This window comes from Salvelinus namaycush, chromosome 18, assembly GCF_016432855.1.
Source record: "Salvelinus namaycush isolate Seneca chromosome 18, SaNama_1.0, whole genome shotgun sequence".
Lineage (NCBI taxonomy): Eukaryota > Metazoa > Chordata > Actinopteri > Salmoniformes > Salmonidae > Salvelinus > Salvelinus namaycush.
In genome coordinates this window covers 9,463,187-9,487,485 of record NC_052324.1, presented here as the reverse complement: position 1 = coordinate 9,487,485, position 24,299 = coordinate 9,463,187, and the positions used below count along the sequence as shown (strand labels likewise).

The 24,299-nt window shown below is 38.3% G+C and overlaps 1 gene segment (V, D, J or C); it reads right to left on the bottom strand.

Annotated features, from left to right (window-relative positions):
• Nucleotides 1-12,759: 12,759 nt before the first annotated feature.
• Nucleotides 12,760-23,560, bottom strand: LOC120063524. The segment is given in 5 exon segments: nucleotides 12,760-12,911; nucleotides 20,005-20,067; nucleotides 20,923-20,985; nucleotides 21,296-21,601; nucleotides 23,542-23,560. Coding segments are annotated over 5 exon segments (603 nt in total).
• Nucleotides 23,561-24,299: the final 739 nt, after the last annotated feature.

Below are 24,299 nucleotides of genomic sequence, written 5' to 3'. Positions count from 1 at the left end.
CCATTAGTTTCTAATAAGGAACAGACAGTCCTTGTTCCAATTCTTGACTACAATTACACACATTATATTCAGCACCATGATTAGAATAATGTTCATACATCCATACAGTAAATAGTAGTGTTCTGTTTAGTTATAGTTTTAAGCTAAATGTATACATAATTTAGTCATTATTCATCAAAATCCCATAACACAAGGGAAGGGCATTTTTGCTCTTCAGATGTGCAGCCTTGTCAAAGCCTTCAAGGGAAAATCACTCCTGACCCGCCAAGGTGAATCCATTAATCTCATCCACCTTCTGACACTACTAGTCTGTTCCCTATCAGATGACCAGTGGAAGTATACATCGCTGCTGCGTGCTTTGAACAGTTGTCACGTTCCTGACCTGTTTTCTGTTGTTTTGTATGTGTTTAGTTGGTCAGGGCGTGAGTTGGGGTGGGTAGTCTATGTTATGTGTTTTCTATGTTGGGTTAATGTGTTGCCTGGTATGGTTCTCAATTAGAGTGTATACCAGGTCTGTTGCCGTTTGTTTCAGGTCTGTTGCCTTCGTTTATTGTTTTGTAGTTTGTTCTAGTGTTCATTAGTGTTTCGTCTTTCATTTAATAAATCAGTATGTATTCATCACCCGCTGCGCCTTGGTCCGTTCATTCACCACAAGACGAACGTTACAACAGTGACGTTTCTAGTCGTTTTGAGGATTTCAAAGTGTTGGAAAATGACATGCTGTTGGTTTCCTCTCCTTTCACCTTCAATGTGGATAACGCTCCCACTGACCTGCAACTTGAGCTCATTGATCTTCAGTCTGATGCAGCGATTGGAAAACTATTCAAAACAATGTCACTGACTAGGTTCTATGCATCTCTCGAACATCAGAAGATGGTTGTACTGTTTGGGTCAAACTATGTATGTGAACAGACATTAGACACTCTAGTCAATGCCCATCAGAGACTTCACTCCTTACACTGATTGATTAGTTGAAATGTAATGTTGAGCTCTCTCTCTTTCTTGTGTTTTTCTGCATACCCGTTAAGAGTTCTGTCCGTGGTGCTGAATGCACAGTGTACTTTTCCCTCCGTGTTGTTCATTGCATGTTTAATAATGAAAATACCTACCAAGAGGAGAACATGGATGTGGTTAATTTCTGTGCATGTTAAAAAAGTCAAATAAGTAGCATATCTGGAGGTAATTAACAGTAGATATATCTGTCAACACAGTCATACACTTGATGTATAATCCTGCAATATTATTGTGGCCCGCAATGGCAAAAATATATTCTAATGTGGCCCTCCATGGAAAACAATTGCCGAAGGCCTGCTCTTGACAAACAAAAAGGGTCATAGCCATTGAAAACAAATACTCTTATTTTAGCTAGCTAGCTGACACGCTCAATATGTTTAGATATTAATTGTTACAATGTATCATTCATTGAATGTAGCCTAGTCAATACCTTGGAAGTATTCTATAACTTGGACCTCTTTGGTTTGTGTCCATTTAACGACAGCTGATTTCTTTTAATTATACAAGCTAATAAATAAATACTGATAGGCGCGCAACAGAACATTGTACTGTCTACACTCGGTGTGTTGTTTATATTAAAACATTTTCATTAAATCGGTTTTAATCCAAACTAAAGTTTTGTTGCTAAGGATTCCACGACGCTGTTAGCCTTTACGGCTGGGACTGCAAGTTTGTGTTCCTTTTTTTTGTGTGGATTCAGTGAGTTCTAGCTGGCTGTACTACAGACACCTGTCGTCATCGTGGGAAAGACTCAATGTTATCTTTTCGTGAAACAACTGGTTGCAGTAAAGAGCCAATCTGGATACTAAGGAGATCCTGAGGGAAATCGACGAGTACCAACTATGGATGAGTATGAGCTATGGAGGAACAACAGATTCATATACAGACACGGACAATTTACTAACCATTGAGGTAGAGGCTAGTGCTCTGGCTGGAATCCATGCAACACTGGAAAAGTTGTGTGAGGAGGTAGGAGGGCTGAGGGGGAGTTTGGAGTTCAGCCAGAGTGAAATTCTCACGCTCCAAAGAGAAAATAAGACACTCACAGCCAAGGTAAAAATCCACGATTCCAACATGGATTGTCTATTCAGGAAAAACAGGGTGATGAAGGAGTCGCTACTAGACATACAAAGTAGTAGCATGCGTGAAAATCGATTCCTAAGGACGCATCCAATAATCCAGAGGGCGCAATCAGAGAATTCATGCAATCTGCCTTGAAACTTCCTATAGAGACTGTAAACTTGGTGGCTTTCCCCCGAGTACACAGACATGGAGCTCGGAGCCACAAGACCAAGGGTCCCCGACCGTCAATGCAAAATTTGAACACTACCAACAAAAGGAGCTGATCAAAAGTAATGGTGTAATGGTTTAGCAGATTATAAAAAAAGAAGATCAGTCTTTACATGGCTAAAAGAAAAGGAATATAACATATACTGTTTACAGGAAACTCACTCTACATCCTTAGATGAAGTTGCGTGGAAAAAGGAATGGAGTGGTGAAATAATTTTCTGTCATGGACAAAGGAACTCAAAGGGTGTGATGATATTAATTAACAAAAATTTCGATCTGAATGTGCAAATAGTCAGGAACGATTCGCAAGGAAGGTGGACCCTTTTGAATATGAAAGTGGGCGAAAAAGAGATTTGGCTCATTAATCCTAATCAGGATGATCCACACTTCATTGAAAACATTTATACCAATTTATTGAACTTACAGGCAACAAATGATCTAATCATTAAGGTAGGAGACTATAACACAGCGTTAAGTATCTCAATGGACCGTAAAGGTAATCACTCTACAAACGATCATCACCGTGCCCTTAAGGAAATCACAAATATTATGGACACATTAGAAATAGTGAATATTTGGAGACTAAAAACCCCAACCTAGTCAGATATACATGGAGGAGACTTAATCAAGCTAGTTGTCTTGACTACTTTCTTGTCTCTTTCTCTCTTGCATCAAAGGATAAACAAGTTTTAATAGGAGACAGAATGCGATCGGATCATCATCTAACTAGCATTCACATAACTCTTATTAATTTTTCACGTGGACGGGGATATTGAAAATGTTATCAAAGTTTACTGGAGGACCACTTATTTTTAACTAAGAAAAAATAATTTACAACTGAATTTTTCCAGTATAATATAGGTTCAGCAAATCCCCTTATTGTTTGGGATACCTTTAAATGTACCTTCAGAGATCATTCAATTCAATATTCATTAATAATAAAAAATAATAAAATAATAAAAAATCCTTCACAGGTGGACTTTATTTAACTAATTTTGTGACTTCTGAAGGTAATTGGTTGCACCAGATTTTATTTAGAGGCTTCATAGCAAAGGGGGTGAATACATATGCATACACCACTTTTCAGTTTTTCATTTCATTAAACCAATTTAGACTATTTTATGTACAGTATGTCAATTACATGAAATCCAAATAAAAATCAATTTCAATTTCAGGTTGTAATGCAACAAAATAGGAAAAACGCCAAGGGGGATGAATACTTTTGCAAGGCACTGTATACATAATCCTTGGCCAGCATCTGGACAAATTGGTAACGTCACACCCCAGCTCGTGACTGAAGGAGCAACAAGTTTGATGCAGTCCTTTTTGACTTTAGAATTACCACATCGATTTCACTAACTTATCTCAACTGGCCTACCTTGTTAAGTAAAGGTGAAATTGTCACGTTCCTGACCTGTTTTCCCTTGTTTTTGTATTTGTTTAGTATGGTCAGGGCGTGAGTTGGGGTGGGCATTCTATGTTGTGTGTCTAGTTTGTCTGTTTCTGTGTCCAGCCTAATATGGTTCTCAATCAGAGACAGCTGTCAATCGTTGTCCCTGATTGAGAATCATATATAGGTGGCTTGTTTTGTGTTGGGGATTGTGGGTGGTTGTTTCCTGTCTTTGTGTTTTGTCTGCACCAGCTAGGACTGTGACGGTTAGTTTGTTTTTGTCATTTTGTATAGTGTCTTGTTTTGTGTTAATTAAATAATGGAAAATTACCACGCTGCACATTGGTCCTCAGATCCTTCTTGCCTCTCCTCGTCTGAGGAGGACGACTTAGACTGCCGTTACAGAAATACATTTGCTTTATGAAGCAGTATTATAAAATATAATATTTGTTTTATTATTGAATATACACTGTGTACAAAGCATTAGGAATACAATCCTAATATTGAGTTATACACCCTTTTTCCCTCAGAACATCCTCAATTTGTTGGGGCATGAACTCTACAAGGTGTTGAAAGAATTCCACAGGGATGCTGGCCCACAGTTTTGACAAGATGGCTGGATGTCATTTGGGTGGTGGACCATTCTTGATACACACAGGAAACTGTTGAGAGTGAAAAACCCAGCAGCGTTCAAAGGTACTTAAATCTTTGATCTTGCCCATTCACCCTCTGAATGGCACACATACACAATCCATGTCTCAAATACCTCATGGCTTAAAAATCCTTCTTTAACCTGTCTCCTCCCCTTCGTCTAAACTGATTGAAGCAGACTTAACAAGTGACATCAAGAAGGGATAGTTTTCACCTGGATTCACCTGGTCCGTCTAAGTTATGGAAAGAGCAGGTGTTCCAAATGTTTTGTACACTCAGTGTATACAGTATATATCATGTCTTTAACAGATACAATTCAGGCGATGCAACGACTTCAACAAGAGGCCCTTGCACATTGTTGGTTAACTAAAGAGTCTATTGCGTAAATCCGACAGTTTAAGCTTGAGATCTGTTTTTTGCATTGTCTACGTCTCAATCCACAGCATCCAACTATGTCACCCTTCCGCATGTGCGGTGTTAAGTGGCAGAGCTACAGCGCTGTTTGTTCAGTACAGGTGCATCAAAGCTGGGACCGAGAGACTGAAAAACAGCTTCTATCTCAAGACCATCAGACTGTTAAACAGCCATCAGCAGCCTCTGTGCTAGTGATGGCTATTTAACAGTCTGATGGTCTTGAGATGGAAGCTGTTTTTCAGTCTCTCGGTCCCAGCTTTGATGCACCTGTACTGATCTCGCCTTCTGGATGATAGCGGGGTGAATAGGCAGTGGCTCTGGTGGTTGTTATCTTTGATAATTTTGGCCTTCCTGTGACATCGGGTGCTGTCGGTGTCCTGTAGGGCAGGTAGTTTGCCCCAGGTGATGCGTTGGGCAGACCGCACCACACTCTGGAGAGCTTTGCGGTTTGCCTGGCGGTGCAGTTGACGTAACAGGCGGTGATACAGCCCGAAAGGAGGCTCTAAATTGTGCATCTGTAAAAGTTTGTGGGTTTTAGGTGGCAAGCCAATTTTCTTCAGCCTCCTGAGGTTAAAGAGGCGCTGTTGTGCCTTCTTCACCACACTGTCTGTGTGGGTGGACCATTTCAGTTTGTCAGTGATCAGTACACCGAGGAACTTGAAGCTTTCCACCTTCTCCACCGCAGTCCTGTCGATGTGGATAGGGAGGGTGCTCCCTCTGCTGTTTCCTGAAGTCCATGATCAACTCCTTTGTTTTGTTGATGTTGAGTGAGAGATTATTTTCCTGACACCACACTCCCAGAGCCCTCACATCCTCCATGTAGGCTGTCTCATCAAGCCTACTACTACAAACTTGATAATTGAGTTGGAGGCGTGCTTGGCCACGCAGTCATGGGTGAACAGGGAGTACATGAGGGGGCTGAGCAAGCACCCTTGTGGAGCCCCAGTGTTGAGGATCAGCGTAGTGGAGGTGTTGTTTCCTACCTTCACCACCTGGGGGCGGCCCATCAGGAAGTCCAGGACCCAGTTGCAAAGGGCAGGGTTCAGACCCAGGGCCTCGAGCTTAATGATGAGCATGGAGGGTACTACGTTGTTGAATGCTGAGCTATAGTCAATGAACAGCATTCTTGCAATGGTATTTCTCTTGTCCAGATGGGATAGGTGTGCAGTGCGATGGCGATTGCATCGTCTGTGGATCTATTGGGGCAGTAAGCAAATTGAAGTGGGTCTAGGGTGACAGGTAAGGTAGAGGTGGATCCTTGACTAGTCTCTCAAAGCACTTCATGATGACAGAAGTGAGTGCTACGGGGCGATAGTCATTTAGTTCAGTTACCTTTGCTTTCTTGGGTACAGGAACAATGGTGGCCATCTTGAAGACTGTGGGGACTGCAGACTGGGATAGGGAGAGAATGAATATGTCCGTAAACACACCAGCCAGCTGGTCTGCGCATGCTCTGAGGACGCAGCTAGGGATGTCATCTGGGCCGGCAGCCTTGCGAGGGTTAACACGCTTAAATGTCTTAATCACGTCGACCACGGAGAAAGAGAGCCCACAGTCCTTGGTAGCAGGCCGCGTCGGTGGCACTGTGTTTTCCTCAAAACGGGCAAAGAACGTGTTTAGCTTGTCTGGAATCAAGATGTCGGTGTCCGCAACATGGATGGTTTTCCTTTCGTCTTGTGTCTGAGCCATTGAATTGCAACTCCACTTTGTTTCTGTACTGACGTTTTGCCTGTTTGATTCCTTTGCGGAGGGAATAACTACATTGTTTGTATTCTGCTATATTCCCAGTCACTTTGCCATGGTTAAATGTGATGGTTCGCACTTTCAGTTTTGCGCGAATGCTGCCATCTATCCATGGTTTCTGGTTAAGGTAGGTTTTAATAGTCACAGTGGGTACAATATCTCCTATACACTTCCTGATAAACTCAGTCACCGTATCAGTGTATATGTTTATGTTGTTCTCGGAAGCTACCCGGAACATATCCCAGTCTTTGTGATCAAAACAAGTGTGGATTCCGATTGGTCAGACCAGCATTGAATAGTTCTTAGCATGGGTACTTCCTGTAGGAAGGGAGGATAAAAATGGAGTCGTGGTCAGATTTGCCGAAAGGAGAGCGGCCTTGTAGGCATCCCGGAAGTTGGAGTAACAGGGGTCGAGTGTTTTAGCAGCGCGAGTTCTACAGTCGATATGTTGATAGATCTTCGGCAGCCTTTTTCTCAAATTTCCTTTAAATCCCCAGCTACAATAAATGCGGCCTCATGATATGTGGTTTCCAGTTTGCATAAAGTCCTGTGAAGTATTTGAGGGCCATTGTGGTATCGGCTTGAGGTGGGATATACACGGCCGTGACTATAAGCGAGGAAAATTATCTTGGGAGATAATACGGTCGGCATTTGATTGAGGTATTCTAGGTCAGGTGAACAAAAGGACATGAGTTCCTGTATGTTATCACAATTACACCATGAGTGTAATATATTCCGGTCTGTGCGATGAACTGAGAACCCAACTAGAGCCATGTTTCCGTGAAATAGAGTATGTTACAATCCCTGATGTTTCTGTGGAAAGAAACCCTCGCCCTGAGCTCGTCGACTTTATTATTCAGAGACTGAATATTAGCGAGTAAAAAAACGTGGAAGTGGTGGGTGGTGTGCGTGCCTCCTCAGACTAGAAGACCACTCCGATTTCGTCTCCTCCGCTGGCGTTGTTTTTGGTCGGCCTCTGGAATCAGTTCAATTTCCCTGGGAGGTGCAAACAAAGGATCTGCTTCGGGAAAGTCGGATTCCTGGTCGTAATGCTAGTTGTGCTGGTGAGTTACCGCCACTCTGATATCCAATACTTATTCCCGGATGTATGTAATAACACAAACATTTCTGGGCTAACAATGTAAGAAATAATACATAAAAAACTAAATATTGCGAAGATTCCTAAGAGCTAGAAGCGAGCCAGCCCTCTCTGTCGGCACCATTTTTTCAGCTTTCTTATATCTCCTAGATATATGACATGCACTTCAAAACCTAACCTTATTCCTTATGATAATTTTTTTTACTGTCTTTTTCGCCATTTATAAATGTGTTATTCAATGCGTTTCTATGGGCTATAGTAGGCCAAATTCAATATTTTATCTAATAATTATTTTATATTTATTTTGATAACTAAAGGGGTCCTACAATTCAAAATCAAGTAGGTCAATGATCCATGGTTTGACCATCTTAAAACAATCCATATGTTAGCTCAGAAGGTATAAGAATATCTTGCACCCCTCTTCAATGATATGCCCTAAGACGGAATTTTACTGTTAAAATAACTATACTTACTGTTATTAACTGTATACATGATGGCAAGCTATGTAGCACTAGCAGTAACCCATACAATAGGCCTAGTTATGACAAATTCTCTACTAACAATCTTCCAGTTCAGATAGAGTCCAATATACAGTATGTTTAATAATTATTATTTGTATGTTCAATTATTAACATTTATTTATTAGTACTGTACATTTAATAAATTGCTTTGAGTATTTTCTATTTTCTATTTTTTCACATGATGATTTGCAACAAGTGTATTGTGACAAATCTCTCATTACCAATGGAGTGCACTAGAATAGTGGGCTCAGAGGACCAGGATTAACAGCACAACCAGTGGGCTCAGCCCTGGCAAGTCCAGGAGTCATCAGACCAGGATGTCCTCAGCTGTGGTCCTAGGGCCTCAGGCCCTCCTGCAGGGGAGACACAGTGATAGGGTAAAAAAGGGTGATTAGAGGGACCAGGGTTTCCCAAACTCTAAAATTCCCCATTGGAAAAATGTATGGTGGAAAAACGATTGGAACCATTTCCCTGTTTGACCGCTAGGTTTTATGGGTATTATGACACCTCCACTGTGGGGCTCTGTCATTCACCTATTAAACTTCATAAGGCATTTCCACCATACTTACTGATTAACATATGGGCTCACTTGTGCAATAATCACTTCCCTTTCTGTCAACCAATGGGCATAAATCTAGGGGAGTATTTATATGTCAACTCAGCCTTTATCTCCCACTTGATGTTTTGCAGCAACAGACTTCCAACTACCACCACCAGCAGCATATAACCTAAATGCCAGTTATCGGATCCTTGTTCTCCCAGCTGGTGGGGTTTTGTTGCCAGCTGCCCAGCATTGGGCAACCTGTCATCAGTATCTGGCTCTGAGGAGCATTCCTCTGCGACAAGGCCTACCCCAAACTATTCTATCAAATTCCATATGGTTTTCTGCTTCTGTTGTCATTCAGTTTAGCCTGTACTAAATTTAATTATCAATACTACTCAGCTAAGTGATTAAATCCAGGTGTATCCTTGTTTGAGGTTCTCCTAACTAAATTTGAGACTTTTGATGTAGACCTCTGTACCAATCCCAGATTGCTCCTTTAATACTGACATTGCTCCCCTGTGTCTTTCTCCACACGATGGTGCTAAAACGTAAGGCTTTAAATCATTTTTTAGAAGTCAAGTTGAATAGAGAAATGGTTCACAATAGACCAATGGCTATATCTGTTCAATCTTATGAAAGGAACAGTTGATTTTGGCTAGATTATCTGCTATCACTGATGTTCTGTTATAACTCATTTACAGCATTTTCATATGCAATTTAAGATTTATAGTTCACCGAAGTTCTGATGTGGAGATCTGGGCACAGAGCAACAAACCTATGACCATGCCAAATATCCATCTTTGTCCTATTTTATTTATTTTATTTAACCTTTATTTAACTAGGCAAGTCAGTTAAGAACAAATTCTTATTTACAATGACGGCCTACCGGGGAACAGTTGCCTTTTTCAGGGGCAGAACGACAGATTTTTACCTTGTCTGCTTGGGGATTCAATCCCAGCAACCTTTCGGTTACTGGCCCAATGCTCTAACGACCAGGCTACCTGCCACCCCTAAACAAGACTAATATAGTAACACACTACTTCGCTTTATGAACTAGAGGTTGAATTGGAGATTGTCAGAGCATGTTTACACAACAATCAATAATTCAAAGATGTACAGTATGAAAAATGTACCAAGACACTCATGTTGGAGATGATTACGTCACCTACTTTACTGGAAACTTGTATCTGTCACTGATCAAACCACAGAAATGCCACAACCATCCTCACCATTAACAAGTGTTGATGTGTGACAAAAACATCCTGCTTCATGTAGCTAACAAACTGTAAATACTGTAGCCAACAAAGCACAATCAGATTGAATCCTGGCCTCATTGTTTTATATAGAATACCCACTAAAGAGAGCATTCTTTCATCTTATTCAATACAGTAAATTAACAATGTCCACCATTCAAGGCACCAAGTACATTGTGTACAGTGGCAAGAATGTGTGCATTTAGGAAGTTACAGTTATTTACCACATTTAATAAAATAATTACATTGCTTAATTCAATGAAGCAATACTGTTTATCTAGCTTATGAGTTTGCTATTGGTTGAACTCATCTTAGTATTTTGTTTTATGGATGAAAGTGAAACGGGTATGATTAATTTCTGTTAATTATAGTATTATATAAGTAATGTGTTGTATTTCATTAGATTTAAATACAACAATAACATTTGCACATATTGTTAAAGGGTCTTCTTTGGGAAGTGTAGAGAAAAACATTCAAATAATTAGACATTTCAGCACTTTAAGGCACAGCACAGAGTAAATGGGTAATAACATTATAATAATGTGGAAATGTATGTGACCTCTACTGTATTTACTACTTTTCTTGATAACCATATTCATTTCCTGGTAAATATATGCTACAAATAAATTAAACACTCCAACCCTGACTTCATTTTATTTCTGTATCATTTGATTGTCTCAAAGAAGAAGTTCAGATAAACAGAAGTTTGAAGAGTATGTTTTGCCATAGGCCTACTATTCTACAAATGCAAGAACAATAAGCTACCGTTATGGAATGTTCTTGTCTGCACATCACTTTCATATTCTCGAATTTGAGAATATTTTGGATATTTAGAACTCATGGGCCTACATATTTAATAATAAAATATAATAATCAGGAACACATTGTTGTATAAATCAAATACAGATTTTGTGAAAATAATTTACCACTAGGACAGATATTACAGGGCAAATTTCATAAAACAGTCCATTTTTATCATAAGGATCTACCTTCAAGATGTGCTCTCCTAATTTTACAGAAAAGCTCCGACAATCATCAAAAGTCAAATGTGATTTTATTTTTAAGGAGGGAAATGAAATGGTCTGCAATTAATGTCATAATTGGCAGATGAAAGTTATTGGACTAACTTTTCTTTCAAGAAGGCGGGGATCATTAAACCCACCCTCATCCGAAACGATATGTTTATTTTGAGAAACTTTTCTCACTAGATAGGCTGTCTTAAGTAAGGAAAATGTCACTCTTCATACAAGCCGTATCAATGTATATAGAGTGTAAAAAAAAGTGACAAAATAATAATAATACAGGACCCGAGAGGCGTCAGGTAGCCTACAGTGGTTAAGAGCGTTGGGGCAAGTAACTGAAAGGTCGCTGGTTCGCATACCCGAGCTGATTAGTTGAAAAATTGGTTGATGTGCCGTTGAGCAAGGTACTTAACTCTAATTGCTCCTGTAAGTCGCTATGGATAAGAGCCTCAGCTAAATGACTTAAATGTAAAAATGAAACAAAAATGAAACATCTAGAAATATCTCATCACACAATCGAGCTGTGGTTATGCATCTATATCTTGTTTCCAGTAACTACCATTTCACCTTTCATTAGAAAACCAAAGAAACATTAACCACATTTTCCCACTACCATTGAGTCTAGGCTCAACACCTGCGTCGGAACATGCAGATTCAAGCTAACAGGTTGAAAACAGAATAAGGGATCTTATGATATTGTTCCGCTTCTTAAATTTTTAATTATTAAGTAAAATATATTTTCACAAATAACAATAGATGATCTTATAGTAAATAAATACAATGTTTTGGGGTTTTTAAGTAACCTTTATTTTCTATTATGGTGACAGTTTCCTCATACAAAACAGTACAGTTGAATTGATTCTTAAACCCATCCCTATCTGAAAGGATATGCTTCTTTTGAGAAACACTGCTCACTAGATAGGCTGTCTTACGCAAGGAAAATATCACTCTTTAAACAAGCCTTATCAATGTAAAAAAAACATTCTATAAATGTAAAAAAGCACAAATGATTGATTTCACTTATATAGCATTTTGTCTGCTCAATAAGCAGTCAGAATTTAGTTCTTTAATGTAAAATAAAATCTGGATTTTATTATTAATTGTAAGTTAATTAAATCATTGAATTAAGATATGAAATAGTATGTTAAAAAACATACTCTAATTTCTTTAAAAATATATATATTACGCTTCATTACACACATGACAAGATACTAAATATTATTTTGGATAATGATACATATTTAGAACTCATGGGCATGCATATTTAATGAGAAAATATTTTGATAGATATAATATTTAGTTAAATATTTTGTGTAAATCAAATACAGATTTTGTGAAAATAATTTACCACTATGACAGATTTTGCAGGGCAACATTCATAAAACAATCTACATTTTAACCATAAGGATCTACCTTAAAGATGTCCTATCCTTAATTTTCTGAAAACCTTAATTTAATCTTTATTCAAGTGTCTGCAGTGTGTATGTCCCACAATCATCAAAAGTAAAATGTGACATTAACTTAAATGTTAAGGAGGGAAACACAATATACTCAAATGAAATGTTCTGCAATTAATGGCATAATTGTCAGTTGAAGTTATTGGAAATACAAATGAAATGTTCTGCAATTAATGTCATAATTAGCTGTTGAAGTTATTGGAAGACGTGTAAATCTATGGCTCACAATATTTTAGCATTTAAAAAAATGAAGCTGGAAAAAAATAAAAGGTACACAAATGAAATCTGAGACCACAATGGGGTGTAAAATCTTTGTTGTTCCCAGCCCACTACAACTCTATCCATACTGGGGCATATCCTTTCAATAAATGGGTCTACTGGTGCTGGGTCTACTTCCCAGGTTCCTGTTGTGCAGCAGGAGAGAGAGCGCACAGCAGTACACCATGCTCTTCAGGATCATCACTGTATAAACCAGAGAGGCCAAGTTGAGACTGCATGTTGACTGGAAGGAATCTGGGGAAAAGAAAATAGTATAGGCCGGGATTTTAGCCAATGGTTTTATTTTAATATAGTCCAGTTTTATGTTGGTTTTTGTTTGCTGTCATCTTGTTTCTTTTCTATTTTTATTCATGATTTTGTTGGTATTTGCTCGATCCTATTACTCGGTTTGCTGTTGTTTCTGTATAAAAAAAGTGGAAAATGTCAATAAAATATTGCTCCGATTGAATCGATCGATTGCACTTTGTCGGCTATGCGCCACGAAGATGTAATTTACAATTTAGCCGACATATGCAGCGAATGCGGTCTCCACGAACAATGGAGCTTTGAGGGTTTTTAGATTAACTAGAATTGTTACCAGCGCCGTCTCTCCGTAGGTCAAGAGATTTTTTCTTTATATTACTTCCTTGCTTTGCCTTTGGATGTGGCTTGGCAAAGCGACATTCTTGCTACACACCTCAAATTTACCGTAAATAATGCAACTGTTGAATAATGCAACTTCACCATAACCACAGTGCCTTCAGAAAGTATTCACACCCCGTTACTTTTTCCACAATTTGTTGTGTTACAGGGCTGTGACGGTCATGACATTTCCTCAGACGTTTATTGTCATTCAAAAGACTGCCAGTCTCACGGTAATTGACCGTTATTAACATAAACATGTTAAGGATCTCCAGGCTTCCATGCATACAAACCACATCCAATCTGCTGATGCACACCTTTGGAATATCAACAGTTAAAAAAGTATAACAATTTCATTTAACATACCATCACATTAAATCCATTATTTATTTTAGACAGGCCTAAAGAAACATGATATGAATAAAATGTATTTCAGAAGAACAGAATATGAGTTGGCCTAGGCCAACTCATGTATGTTATCTGGCTATGAGCCAAGCCATGCGCTGTAGGTTTGTTCACTTAGCAAACAAGACATGCTTATAAGTCCTGTGACATTATTTGTCGTAGGCTATATGATTTTATGGTACGAAGAATATAATAGAATTTAGCTCAATAATATAGAAAGGATATTTTTCCCATTCCAGAGCAAGTGTGCATATGAAGTGGCTATGTTGAGAGTAAAAGTGATCGTTTGAAACAGGTCCTGTTTTAGAGTAATTTGGCAACTTTAGTTGTGAATGATACAAACCTTAGAAATCGAAACATAATATGGGCTGCATGATGCGACTACAGGCTATTGATGAGTTGAGAAAGTAGAAAAAAAAGCTTGTGCTCTGTTCCTTGCCTCAGGCTGCACACGCTGTTCTCTCAAGTGATCATATCTTCACCCATCAGACCATTCTCAATTTAATCTTGTCTTTACTAATATGTCAAATCAGTTTAGATTTATAATGGTCTATTATCAAATGGTCAGGAACAGAGTCAGGGGGGAAAATACATGTGATCTGCATCTTCTCAAATAGTGGAGGATGACTTTCCAATGGTTCGTTTTTCAATCATGCTGGGTTGGAGACTCCAGTTTTGTAGCAGAGCATGTGATTAGTATGAGCAGCTGAGAAATAAATATAGTAGCAGCTGGGATCCTCCTTCTTTTTAGTGGCAACCATCAAAACTCTGCTTTCACACAGTATTTCATCTAGAAATGTCTGGGCTTATAAGAACACTATTTTCCCTCCACACATCAACCACTGTTTGAGCATGCAGCCTCTCACTGCATGACAGTGAGAACCCTGTTCCTGCTGGAAACCAGTGCTTAATTTGGGAACCAAAGTTAAATCTGTTCTGGAACATCAATAATATCACGTTTTCACAAAATAACATATTTCATTAAACTGGTGACAGCCCCTCTCTCTGTGCACTTGAGAAACACATGAAGGACAGAGAGGAGGATATTGAAAATATCAGTGGTAGAATATTCTGTAGTTAACTTCTCTAGGGTAGGGGGCAGCATTCGGAATTTTGGATGAAATGCATGCCCAAATTAAACTGCCTGCATCTCGGGCCCAGAATATATGGTATGCATATAACTGGTAGATTTGGATAGAAAACACTCAAAAGTTTCCAAAACTGTTAAAATAGTGTCTGTGGGTATAACAGAACTGATTTGTCAGGCAAAAACCTGAGAATAATCCATTAAGGAAGTAGTTTTATTTTTGGTTTTGTAGTTTTCTATTCAATGCCAAAACAGTATCCATTGATTTAGGACTCAAAATGCAGTTTCTATGCCTTCCACTAGATGTCAACAGTCTTCAGAAAATGTTTCTGAAGAAGTAAGAGCAGTCTGAATGAGTGGACCCTGTCGTGTCACAGAGCTTTTTCCTGCGCAAGACCGAGAGAGTGCGTTTCTTGTTTACATTTTATATTGACGACGTTATTGTCCGGTTGAAATATTATTGATTATTTAGGCTAAAACCAACCTGAAGTTTGAATTTAAACATCGTTTGACATGTTTCTATGAACTTTACGGATACAATTTGGATTTTTTTGTCTTTCCGTTTTTACTTTGTTTGAGCCTGTGGATTACTGAAGAAAACGCACGAACAAAACAGAGATTTTTGGGTATAAAGAGACTTTATAAAAAAAATAACATTTATTGAGTAAATGAATGTCTGCTGAATGCAACCATATGTAGATCATCAAAGGTAAGGGATTAATTTTATCTCTATTTCTAAATTGTGTAACTGTTCTACCTGGCTGGCTACTGTTTGTAAGGATTTGTCTAGTGGGCTATGTTCTCATAATCGTAATGTATGCTTTCGCCGTAAAGCATAAAAAAAATCTGACACCGTGGTTGGATTCACAAGCAGTTAATCTTTAAACCTATGTAAAATATGTTTTGTTTTCTGAATTTTTATAATGAGTATTTCTGTTTTTGAATTTGGCGCCCAGCAGTTTCACTAGCCGCTGTAGAGGTGGGACGCTACCGTCTCACGTGCCCAAGAGAGGTTAAAGGTAATGTGTCAGCCTATTAATGGTGAAAATACATTTAAAAAAATGTTTTACATGGCTATTCAAAATAAAATACAAATTCACTATAATTGTAGGCTAACTCTATAAGCTGCCCTGCAAAAACCTATATCTTCTCTCCCAGACGCATGCATAGAAAGTTTGGAGCGTAGCATAAGTTAACCAGTCCATCCAGTATACATAATAATACAGTCCACACTCAAAGAAAATTACAAGAATATGTTTAATATTCGAGTATAGGCTAGACCAGTGTTTACCAAACTTTTTACAGTCCTGTATCCCTTCAAACATTCAACCTCCAGCTGCGTACCCACTCTAGCACCAGGGTCAGCGCACTCTCAAATATTGTTTTTTGCCATCATTGTAAGCCTGCCACACACACACCATATGATGTATTTATTAAACATAAGAATGAGTGTGAGTTTTTGTCACAACCCGGCTTGTGGGAAGTGACAAAGAGCTCTTATAGGACCAGGGCAAAAATAATAATATAATAATAATAAATAATCTTGCTTTATTTAGCCATCTTACATAAAAAACATATTTGTTTATGGAAAATTATGAATAACTCACTACAGTTTAATGAGAAGGGTGTGCTTGAAAGGATGCACATAGCTCTGCAATGTTGGGTTGTATTGGAGAGAGTCTCAGTCTTAAATCATTTTCCACACATAGTCTGTGCCTGTATTTAGTTTTCATGCTAGTGATGGCCGAGAATCCACTCGCACATAGGTACGTGGTTGCAAAGGGCTTAACAGCGTGATTTGCCAAGGCAGGATACTCTGAGCGCAGCCCAATCCAGAAATCTGGCAGTAGCTTCTGATTAAATTCAATTTTCACAGAACCGCTTGTTGCAATTTTGATGAGACTCTCTTGTTCAGATATCGGTAACTGGACTGGAGGCAGGGCATGAAAGGGATAACGAATCCAGTTGTTTGTTCCATCCGTTTTCTGAAGTAACTACGTAACTACGCACCCAACTCACTGAGGTGCTTTGCTAAATCACATTTGTCATTGTCCGTAAGCTTGAGTTCATTTGCACACAAAAAATCATACAATGATCGAAAGACCTGTGTGTTGTCCTTGTTAATGCAGACAGAGAAGAGCTCCAACTTCTTAATCATAGCCTCAATTTTGTCCCGCACATCAGGAGAGTCCCTGTAATCCTAGATTCAGATCATTCAGGCAAGAAAAAACATCACCCAGATAGTCCAGTTGTGTGAGAAACTCGTCATCCTCCACAATAGTATGGGGCTTGCCTGTCATAGCCACTTGGTAGCTCACCATATAAGACGCTTCTAGCCCCTTCTTATTAATGGTATCTGTTGCTTTTATACATGTCCTACTACTCTTCATTCTCGCTCAAAAAACTTCTGTGGCTTATTTTTGGCATGTTTTGTTTCTAAATATCTGTGCAACAGTGAAGGTTTCATTGAGTTGTGAGATAGTACTTTTGCACATATAACACACTGTGGCTGAGGAAAGGCACTACTCCCAATATAAGTGAACCACAAATCAATGTAGTTCTCATCATATTTGCACCTCTTCGATGGTCCAACATCCCTGTCTGTTGTGCTTTCCCAGGTAAGGGGGCAGTAGCTTTTCGGCTGCATCAGATTCACAACTTTCGGTGTCCATGCTAGCTGGGCTAACAACAAATTACTTATGCAAGCATTGGATGTGCTTGTGGAAGTAGAACAACTTGTGTTGTTGACAGGTACAGGTGTAGTACTGCTGGTAGTAGCAGTACTACCAGTAGAGCTGTTATGTGTCTCTATGGATGCAGGCCTTACTTTTTTAACCATTAATCAATTTTCAAGCAAATAGAATGAGCAGCAGCTACGTTTGGCTACATACGGACCGTTAGTGGAATTCCCGCAAGAGAGTAACGGTTAATGTGATTGGATATTAATTATTTGACTAGGCTACCTCTATTTTACATTGTGTTGTTATTTCGCTGTACACTAGATGGTTTAATTTTATTTTTGGCAGTGAAAGGAGGCTACTCAGCTGAGAAAAAAACCCTCACCCAAATGTATAGCCCCGTTGTAAAATATAAATGACTGTTTAAAAATGTGAATCACATTTTTATTTGGCGTACTCCCGATGGCATTGCAGTACACGTACCCCAGTTTGGGAATACCTGAGCTAGACCAATTATGTACCAAAGACATCTTAAATCAGTTTTTATATTTTTCTGCTGTGCATAATGTGCAGTAGGGTATGTTTTGTACTGCAACACAATCATTATTTTAATTAAGTTATTTTTGTGGGTGCTTAGGCTCAAATATAGGCCTATGCTTATGCATAAGCTCTAATATGCATATGGATGTTTTGAATTAATAATCACCTTAGAACGCGCTGTCCATTTCATTGTGTTATAGGCTTTGAAACAACATCCAAAATCACCATGTTTTACACTCAGTTTCAACCTATTGTTGATCTTCTATTTTTCAAATTGATCGTCACAGTGAGGTGAGTTTTAAAAGCACAATACTGTTTTGATGTTGTGTTTGATGTGATTTCCGATTGCATTTGCATTGATGTCCGAGTGGTTACAGGGGCAATAGAGCCAGCCATTAGCGACCTGATGGTAGTTTGCGAGTTGGGTACTGCCAATGCATGTCTAGAGTGCATAAGAGGAGCTTTTGTGACTCAACGGTCATGTGAAACTTTACTGCGGTCATGACTCATGACTGCCTGTGTGGCAGTAATAGCGTGAATTTAAAATTGATTAAATTTCGTTTTTTGTCACTGGCCTACACACAAGACTTCATAATTTCAAAGAGGAATGATGTTTTTTGAAATTATTTAAAAATGAAAAGCTGAAATGTCTTGAGTCAATATGTATTCAACCCCTTTGTTGTGGAAAGCCTAAATCAGTAAAAATTGGCATCACTGAAGAATTTCAACCACAAAGACCAGGGAGTTTATCCAATACCTTGCAAAGAAGGGCACCTATTGGTAAATGGGAAAAAAATTAAAATAAATTGAGTGTCCGTTGGAGCAATGTGAAGTTAATAATTACACTATGGATGGTGTATAAATTCACCCAGTTACTACAAAGATACGTGTCCTTCCTAACTCAGTCGCCGGAGAGGATGGAAACCGCTCAGGGATTTCACCATGAGGCCAATGGTGACTTTTAAACAGTTCCGGAGTTTAATGGCTTTAAAGAGAAAACTGAGGATGGATCAGCAACATTGTAGTTACTCCACAATACTAACCCAATTGTCAGAGTGAAAAGAAAGAAGTCTGTACAGAATTAAAATATTCCAAAACATGCACCCTGTTTGCAACAAGTCACTAAAGTAATACTGCAAAAAAATTGGCAAAGCAATTCACTTTTTGTCCCGAATACACAGTGTTATGTTTGGGGCAAATCCAATACAACACATTACTGAGTACCACTCCATATTTTCAAGCATTGTGGTGGCTGCATCATGTTATGAGTATGCTTGTAATTGCTAAGGACTGGGGTGTTTTTCAGAACAAAAAATACATGGAGTGGAGTTATGCACAGGCAAAATCCTAGAGGAAAACCTGGTTCAGTCTGCTTTCGACCAGACACTGGATGAATTTACCTTTCAGCAGGACAATAACCGAAAACACGATTCCAAATCTCCACTGGAGTTGCTTACCAAGAAGACAGTGAATGTTCCTGAGTTACAGTTTTGACTTAAATCTGCTTAAAAAATCTATGGCAATACCTGAAAATAGTTGTGTGGCAATGATCAACAACCAATTTTGACAAAGCTTGAAGAATTTTTAAAATAATAATGGGCAAATGTTGCACAATCCAAGTGTGGAAAGCTCTTAGAAACATACCCAGAAAAAAAGGTGATTCTAACATGTATTGAGTCAGGGGTTTGAATACTAATCAAGGTATATTAGTGTCATGTGTCCCATATTTTTTTTTGACCAATGTTGAAAATGTTCTTCCACTTTGACATTACAGATTATTTTGTGTAGATCCTTGACATAAAAATGACAATTAAATCCATTTTAATCCCACTTTATAACACAACAAAATGTGGAAAAGTCAGGGGGTGTGAATACTTTCTGAATGCACTGTAAATCTGTTCATTGATCCAGCCACTCATGTATATATTTTTTTCCTTTTTCAATTTTTGTTTTATGAATTTACCCCAACCTTGCATGAAATCGACATCAATTTTACCGTTTGTAGCCTGCAGAGCAGTTGGTGCAGCCTTTGTTGATGGAGGAGCTTCAGTTGGATCCTCTGAGTATGAGATGGAAAAAGCATTATCAGAGCATTATCTACCATCAGACATAATTAATACAAAAATATCAGCCATGACATATCTCTGTTTCGGCAGTTATTGCCAGGTTTGCCGTTTTTGTTGGAGATTGTGTTGGGGAGAATAGTTACGCAAAAAAAGTTGATTGCAAAAAGGTGATTGCAAAACCAACTACACAACATTCCTATGCAATTAACAAGTGTAAGTCCACATTACTATGTACATTATTTGTTTTACTTTGAGAAGGTGGTATGCCATTTTTAGTTGCTTGAACACATGATACTCATATAAATATATCACATAAATATACAAGTTTACTAAACATTAGGAACACCTTTGTAATATTAAGTTACACTCCCCTCTAAAAGATGTCGAAAGCATTCCACAGGGATGCTGGCCCATGTTGACTCCAATGCTTCCCATAGTTGTGTCAAGTTGGCTGGATGTCCTTTGGGTGGACCATTCTTGATACACACGGGAGCGTGAAAAACCCAGCAGCGTTGCAGTTCTTGACACAAACCGTTGAGCCTGGCACCTACTACCATAACCCGTTCAAAGGCACTTACATCTTTTGTTTGCCCATTCACCCTATGAATGGCAGACATACACAATCCATGTCTCAATTGTCTCAAGGCTTAAAAATCCTTCAATAACCTGTCTCCTCACCTTGATCTACACTGATTGAAGTGGATTTAACAAGTGCCATCCATAAGTGATCATAGCATTCGCCTGGTCAGTCTATGTTGTGGAAAGAGCAGGTGTTCTTAATGTTTTGGATGCATGATTTTTGTGTTTGAATTGACTCCAACCCTGCATGAAATACACATCAATCCTACCATAGGTAACGTGCAGAGTGGTTGGTGCAGCCATGGTGGTTTGAGGAGCTTCAGTTGGTTCCTCTGAGAATGATATGGAAAAATATCATATTAAACAATATTTTTCAGAGCATTTGTGTAGGCTAATGTCAAAGATAATAGTTATGCAAAAAAGGTGATTTGTTTAAACTTGAGAAATTAACTTGCGAAACTATGCAATTACCAAGTGTCGGTTAAATTTTGATGGACTTTCTTTTTTACTTTGAAAATGTAATATGCCATTTTTTACATGGTTGAATACATGATAGCTTACTTATAAATATATTAAATGAATAATGATGTATGAATAACATAATACATGCTAATGTTAAACTATTTAAATGACTGGCTTTACCTTTTGGTATGTCAACGTCTTGAGTGCCCAATTTATGCTCGACAGAACAGATGTATTTGTTCCCGTACGTTTTCTCTTTATCAATGATGATCATACTTGTCGTCCGCCCTTCCTCCCGCTGCTCCAGCTCTTCCCCCTCTGCTTTGGGCACCTCCACGGTTCGGCCGTTTTCATCCTCCATCTTCCATGAAATCTTGACTAAGTCTGGAAACATGTCTCTAGCCAGACATAGCAGGGTTGTTTTCCTGTTCGGCTCAGGTTTGGACACTGGGTAGACCGTGACTTTGGGTTTTTGTACACGATTGTCTGATTTTAAAGACACACAAGAAATGGACATCATACTCAAGTTTTCATACTTCAGATGTAGTCTGTTGTCAAGATGAATCGTGATGTCCCACACCATTTGTTGTATATCCAGCTTACTTTCTATATTCCATTAAACAATAAATTACATACATAAATTACATGTACCAACTCATTCTATTTTTCATATCAACTATCCTTTCTGGAATATCGTATTTCAATACGGTGTAAATCAAAACGTTCAATATCATTTAATTAATAAGATTCTTAGCTAAGTAAACAGTCAAACATTCTTACCCCATATAAAATGACTTTACATTTATATCACACATTTAACTGAGTGTGTATATCTCTAAGATTATGACATGCAATATACTGCAAATTGTGCATATGGCTTTATTGAAACTAATTGCAAACTTTCAAAAATATATATTTTTATTTTCTAACATGAGTTGATCACATATAGTGCATATTTGCGAAGCGATACTTCAGGATGTTTCCTCAATTATTTGGGAAATTGATTAGACATATTTATGATTCCTTATTAATGTCTATTGCTGAAAATCAGAGGAATGGATCTCTTACCTGTCACATGAAGTGTTATACCAGAGCCAAACAAAAGTACATACACAGTGAAAATTCCCTTGACAAAAAGTGGTCTGCATTGCGTCTTGTCAGGGCTTGTTTTAATTAACTGTACAATGGTTGACCAGTTAATAAGAGATTTTAATTTTCCCGATAATAAGGTATAATTTCCAAGGATATCATTAGATCACAATCATCCCTTAAAATCCTTAAAGATGCACTATGCAGAAATTGCTCTGCCATATCCAGGCTACTAAAATTCTAAAAGTTTCAGACTTCAGTTTATGTGACAAAAAGCAAGTATAGTGTGGAGAATCATTGTACCATCTAAACCGCTGTAAAATATACTTTTCATTACCAAAAATATTGTACCATTTGTTTGAAGCTGGTGTACGAAACCGAAAGTAAAAGAAGCAAAAGGAAAACTTAAGCATGGGAAACAAAGAAAAAGTGCACATAGAACAGATCTACCCCTACTTAGACTTGCTTTCAATCAGGATTACTGGTCTATAACTCACAATTCTACGTGCATTTTGTCAGGTCATCCAAAAAGTTACATATTGCAGGTTTAAGAGGCTAATCTTTGTGTTTAACTTAGCTAACATATGGAATTGTTGTAAGATGGTCATACCAAGTATCATTTAGCTATTTCCTTTTGAAATGTATGGCCCCTTTAGATAAAAAAAGATATACAGCACCAGTAAAAAGTTTGGACACACGTACTCATTCAAGAGTTTTTCTTTAATTTTACAACTTTCTACATTGTAGAATAATAGTGAAGCCATCAAACTATGAAAAAGCTGTAATCAAGGCAAATGGTGGCTACTTTGAAAAATCTAAAATATATTTGGATTAGTTTAACACTTCTTTTGGTTACTACATGATTCGATTATGTGTTATTTCATAGTTTTTGATGTCTTCGATATTATTCTACAATGTAGAAAATAGTAAAAAATAAAGAAATACCCTTGAATGAGTAGGTGTGTTCAAACATTTGACTGGCACTGTTTATGTAAATACATAATTTGATGAAATGTTTCATTTGGCCTTACTGCTTTTAGCTCAGAGAATGCAAAGAATAACAGATTCATACATGGATAAACAGATAGTAAAAAAAAATATAAAAATAAATGTTGTTTTAAAGTGTGTGTCCTATATCTGTGAGATATTAGAAAGATCAGGAAATTATTTAGATTTAGATTTTTTTTACCCATATAAAAAAAAAATGGCACTCAACTACTTCCTTATATACAGTACTTCCATAATTTGTTTTAACTGGTACCGAGCTACCTTCAGACAAGTCTTGTTGGTGTCCTAGAGCAAAACAACCGACATGTATGTGTTTGTGAGGCTCTCACCTTTCCATGAAGGGGTCATTAGTGTTTAGCCCAAACTGTATGGATGTTTTCATGAGAAGACCTATTTCATGGATGTCTCATGGTCTTACAAACATAGCTGTAGCTTAGCCACCTTTCATCACAGATATTTCATGAAACACAAACAAATCTGTAGTTTAAATGGACAGGTTTTCATGGGGATCTTTTTTATGCTAATTGGATTCCGCGGGGGTGTGGACATTGACTTTAGGGGGTTGAATTCCCTCCCTTAGCCTACTACTGCCCTACTTCTGCCAACTTCTTAGCGTCCGAACGGTTTGGGCAACACACTAATACACTATATTCAAAAGTATGTGGACACACCTTCAAATGAATTGTTTCTGCAATTTCAGTCACACCCGTTGCTGGCAGGTGTATAAAATCGAGCACACAGCCATGCAATCTCCATCGACAAACATTGGCAGTAGAATGGCCTTATTGAAGAGCTCACTGACTTGGAACGTGGCACCTTCATAGGATGCCACCTTTCCAACAAGTCAGTTCATAAAATGTCTGCCCAGCTAGAGCTGCCCCGGTCAACTGTAAGTGCTGTGAATTCTGAAGCGGAAACATCTAGGAGAAACAACAGCTCAGCCATGAAGTGGTAGGCCACACAAGCTCACAGAACGGGACTGCCTAGTGCTAATGCGCATAGCGTGTAAAAATTGGCTGTCCTCAGGTGCAACACTCACTACCTGTCACAGTTTCTGTGTTATTTGATTGTTGTTTCGTTAGGTTAC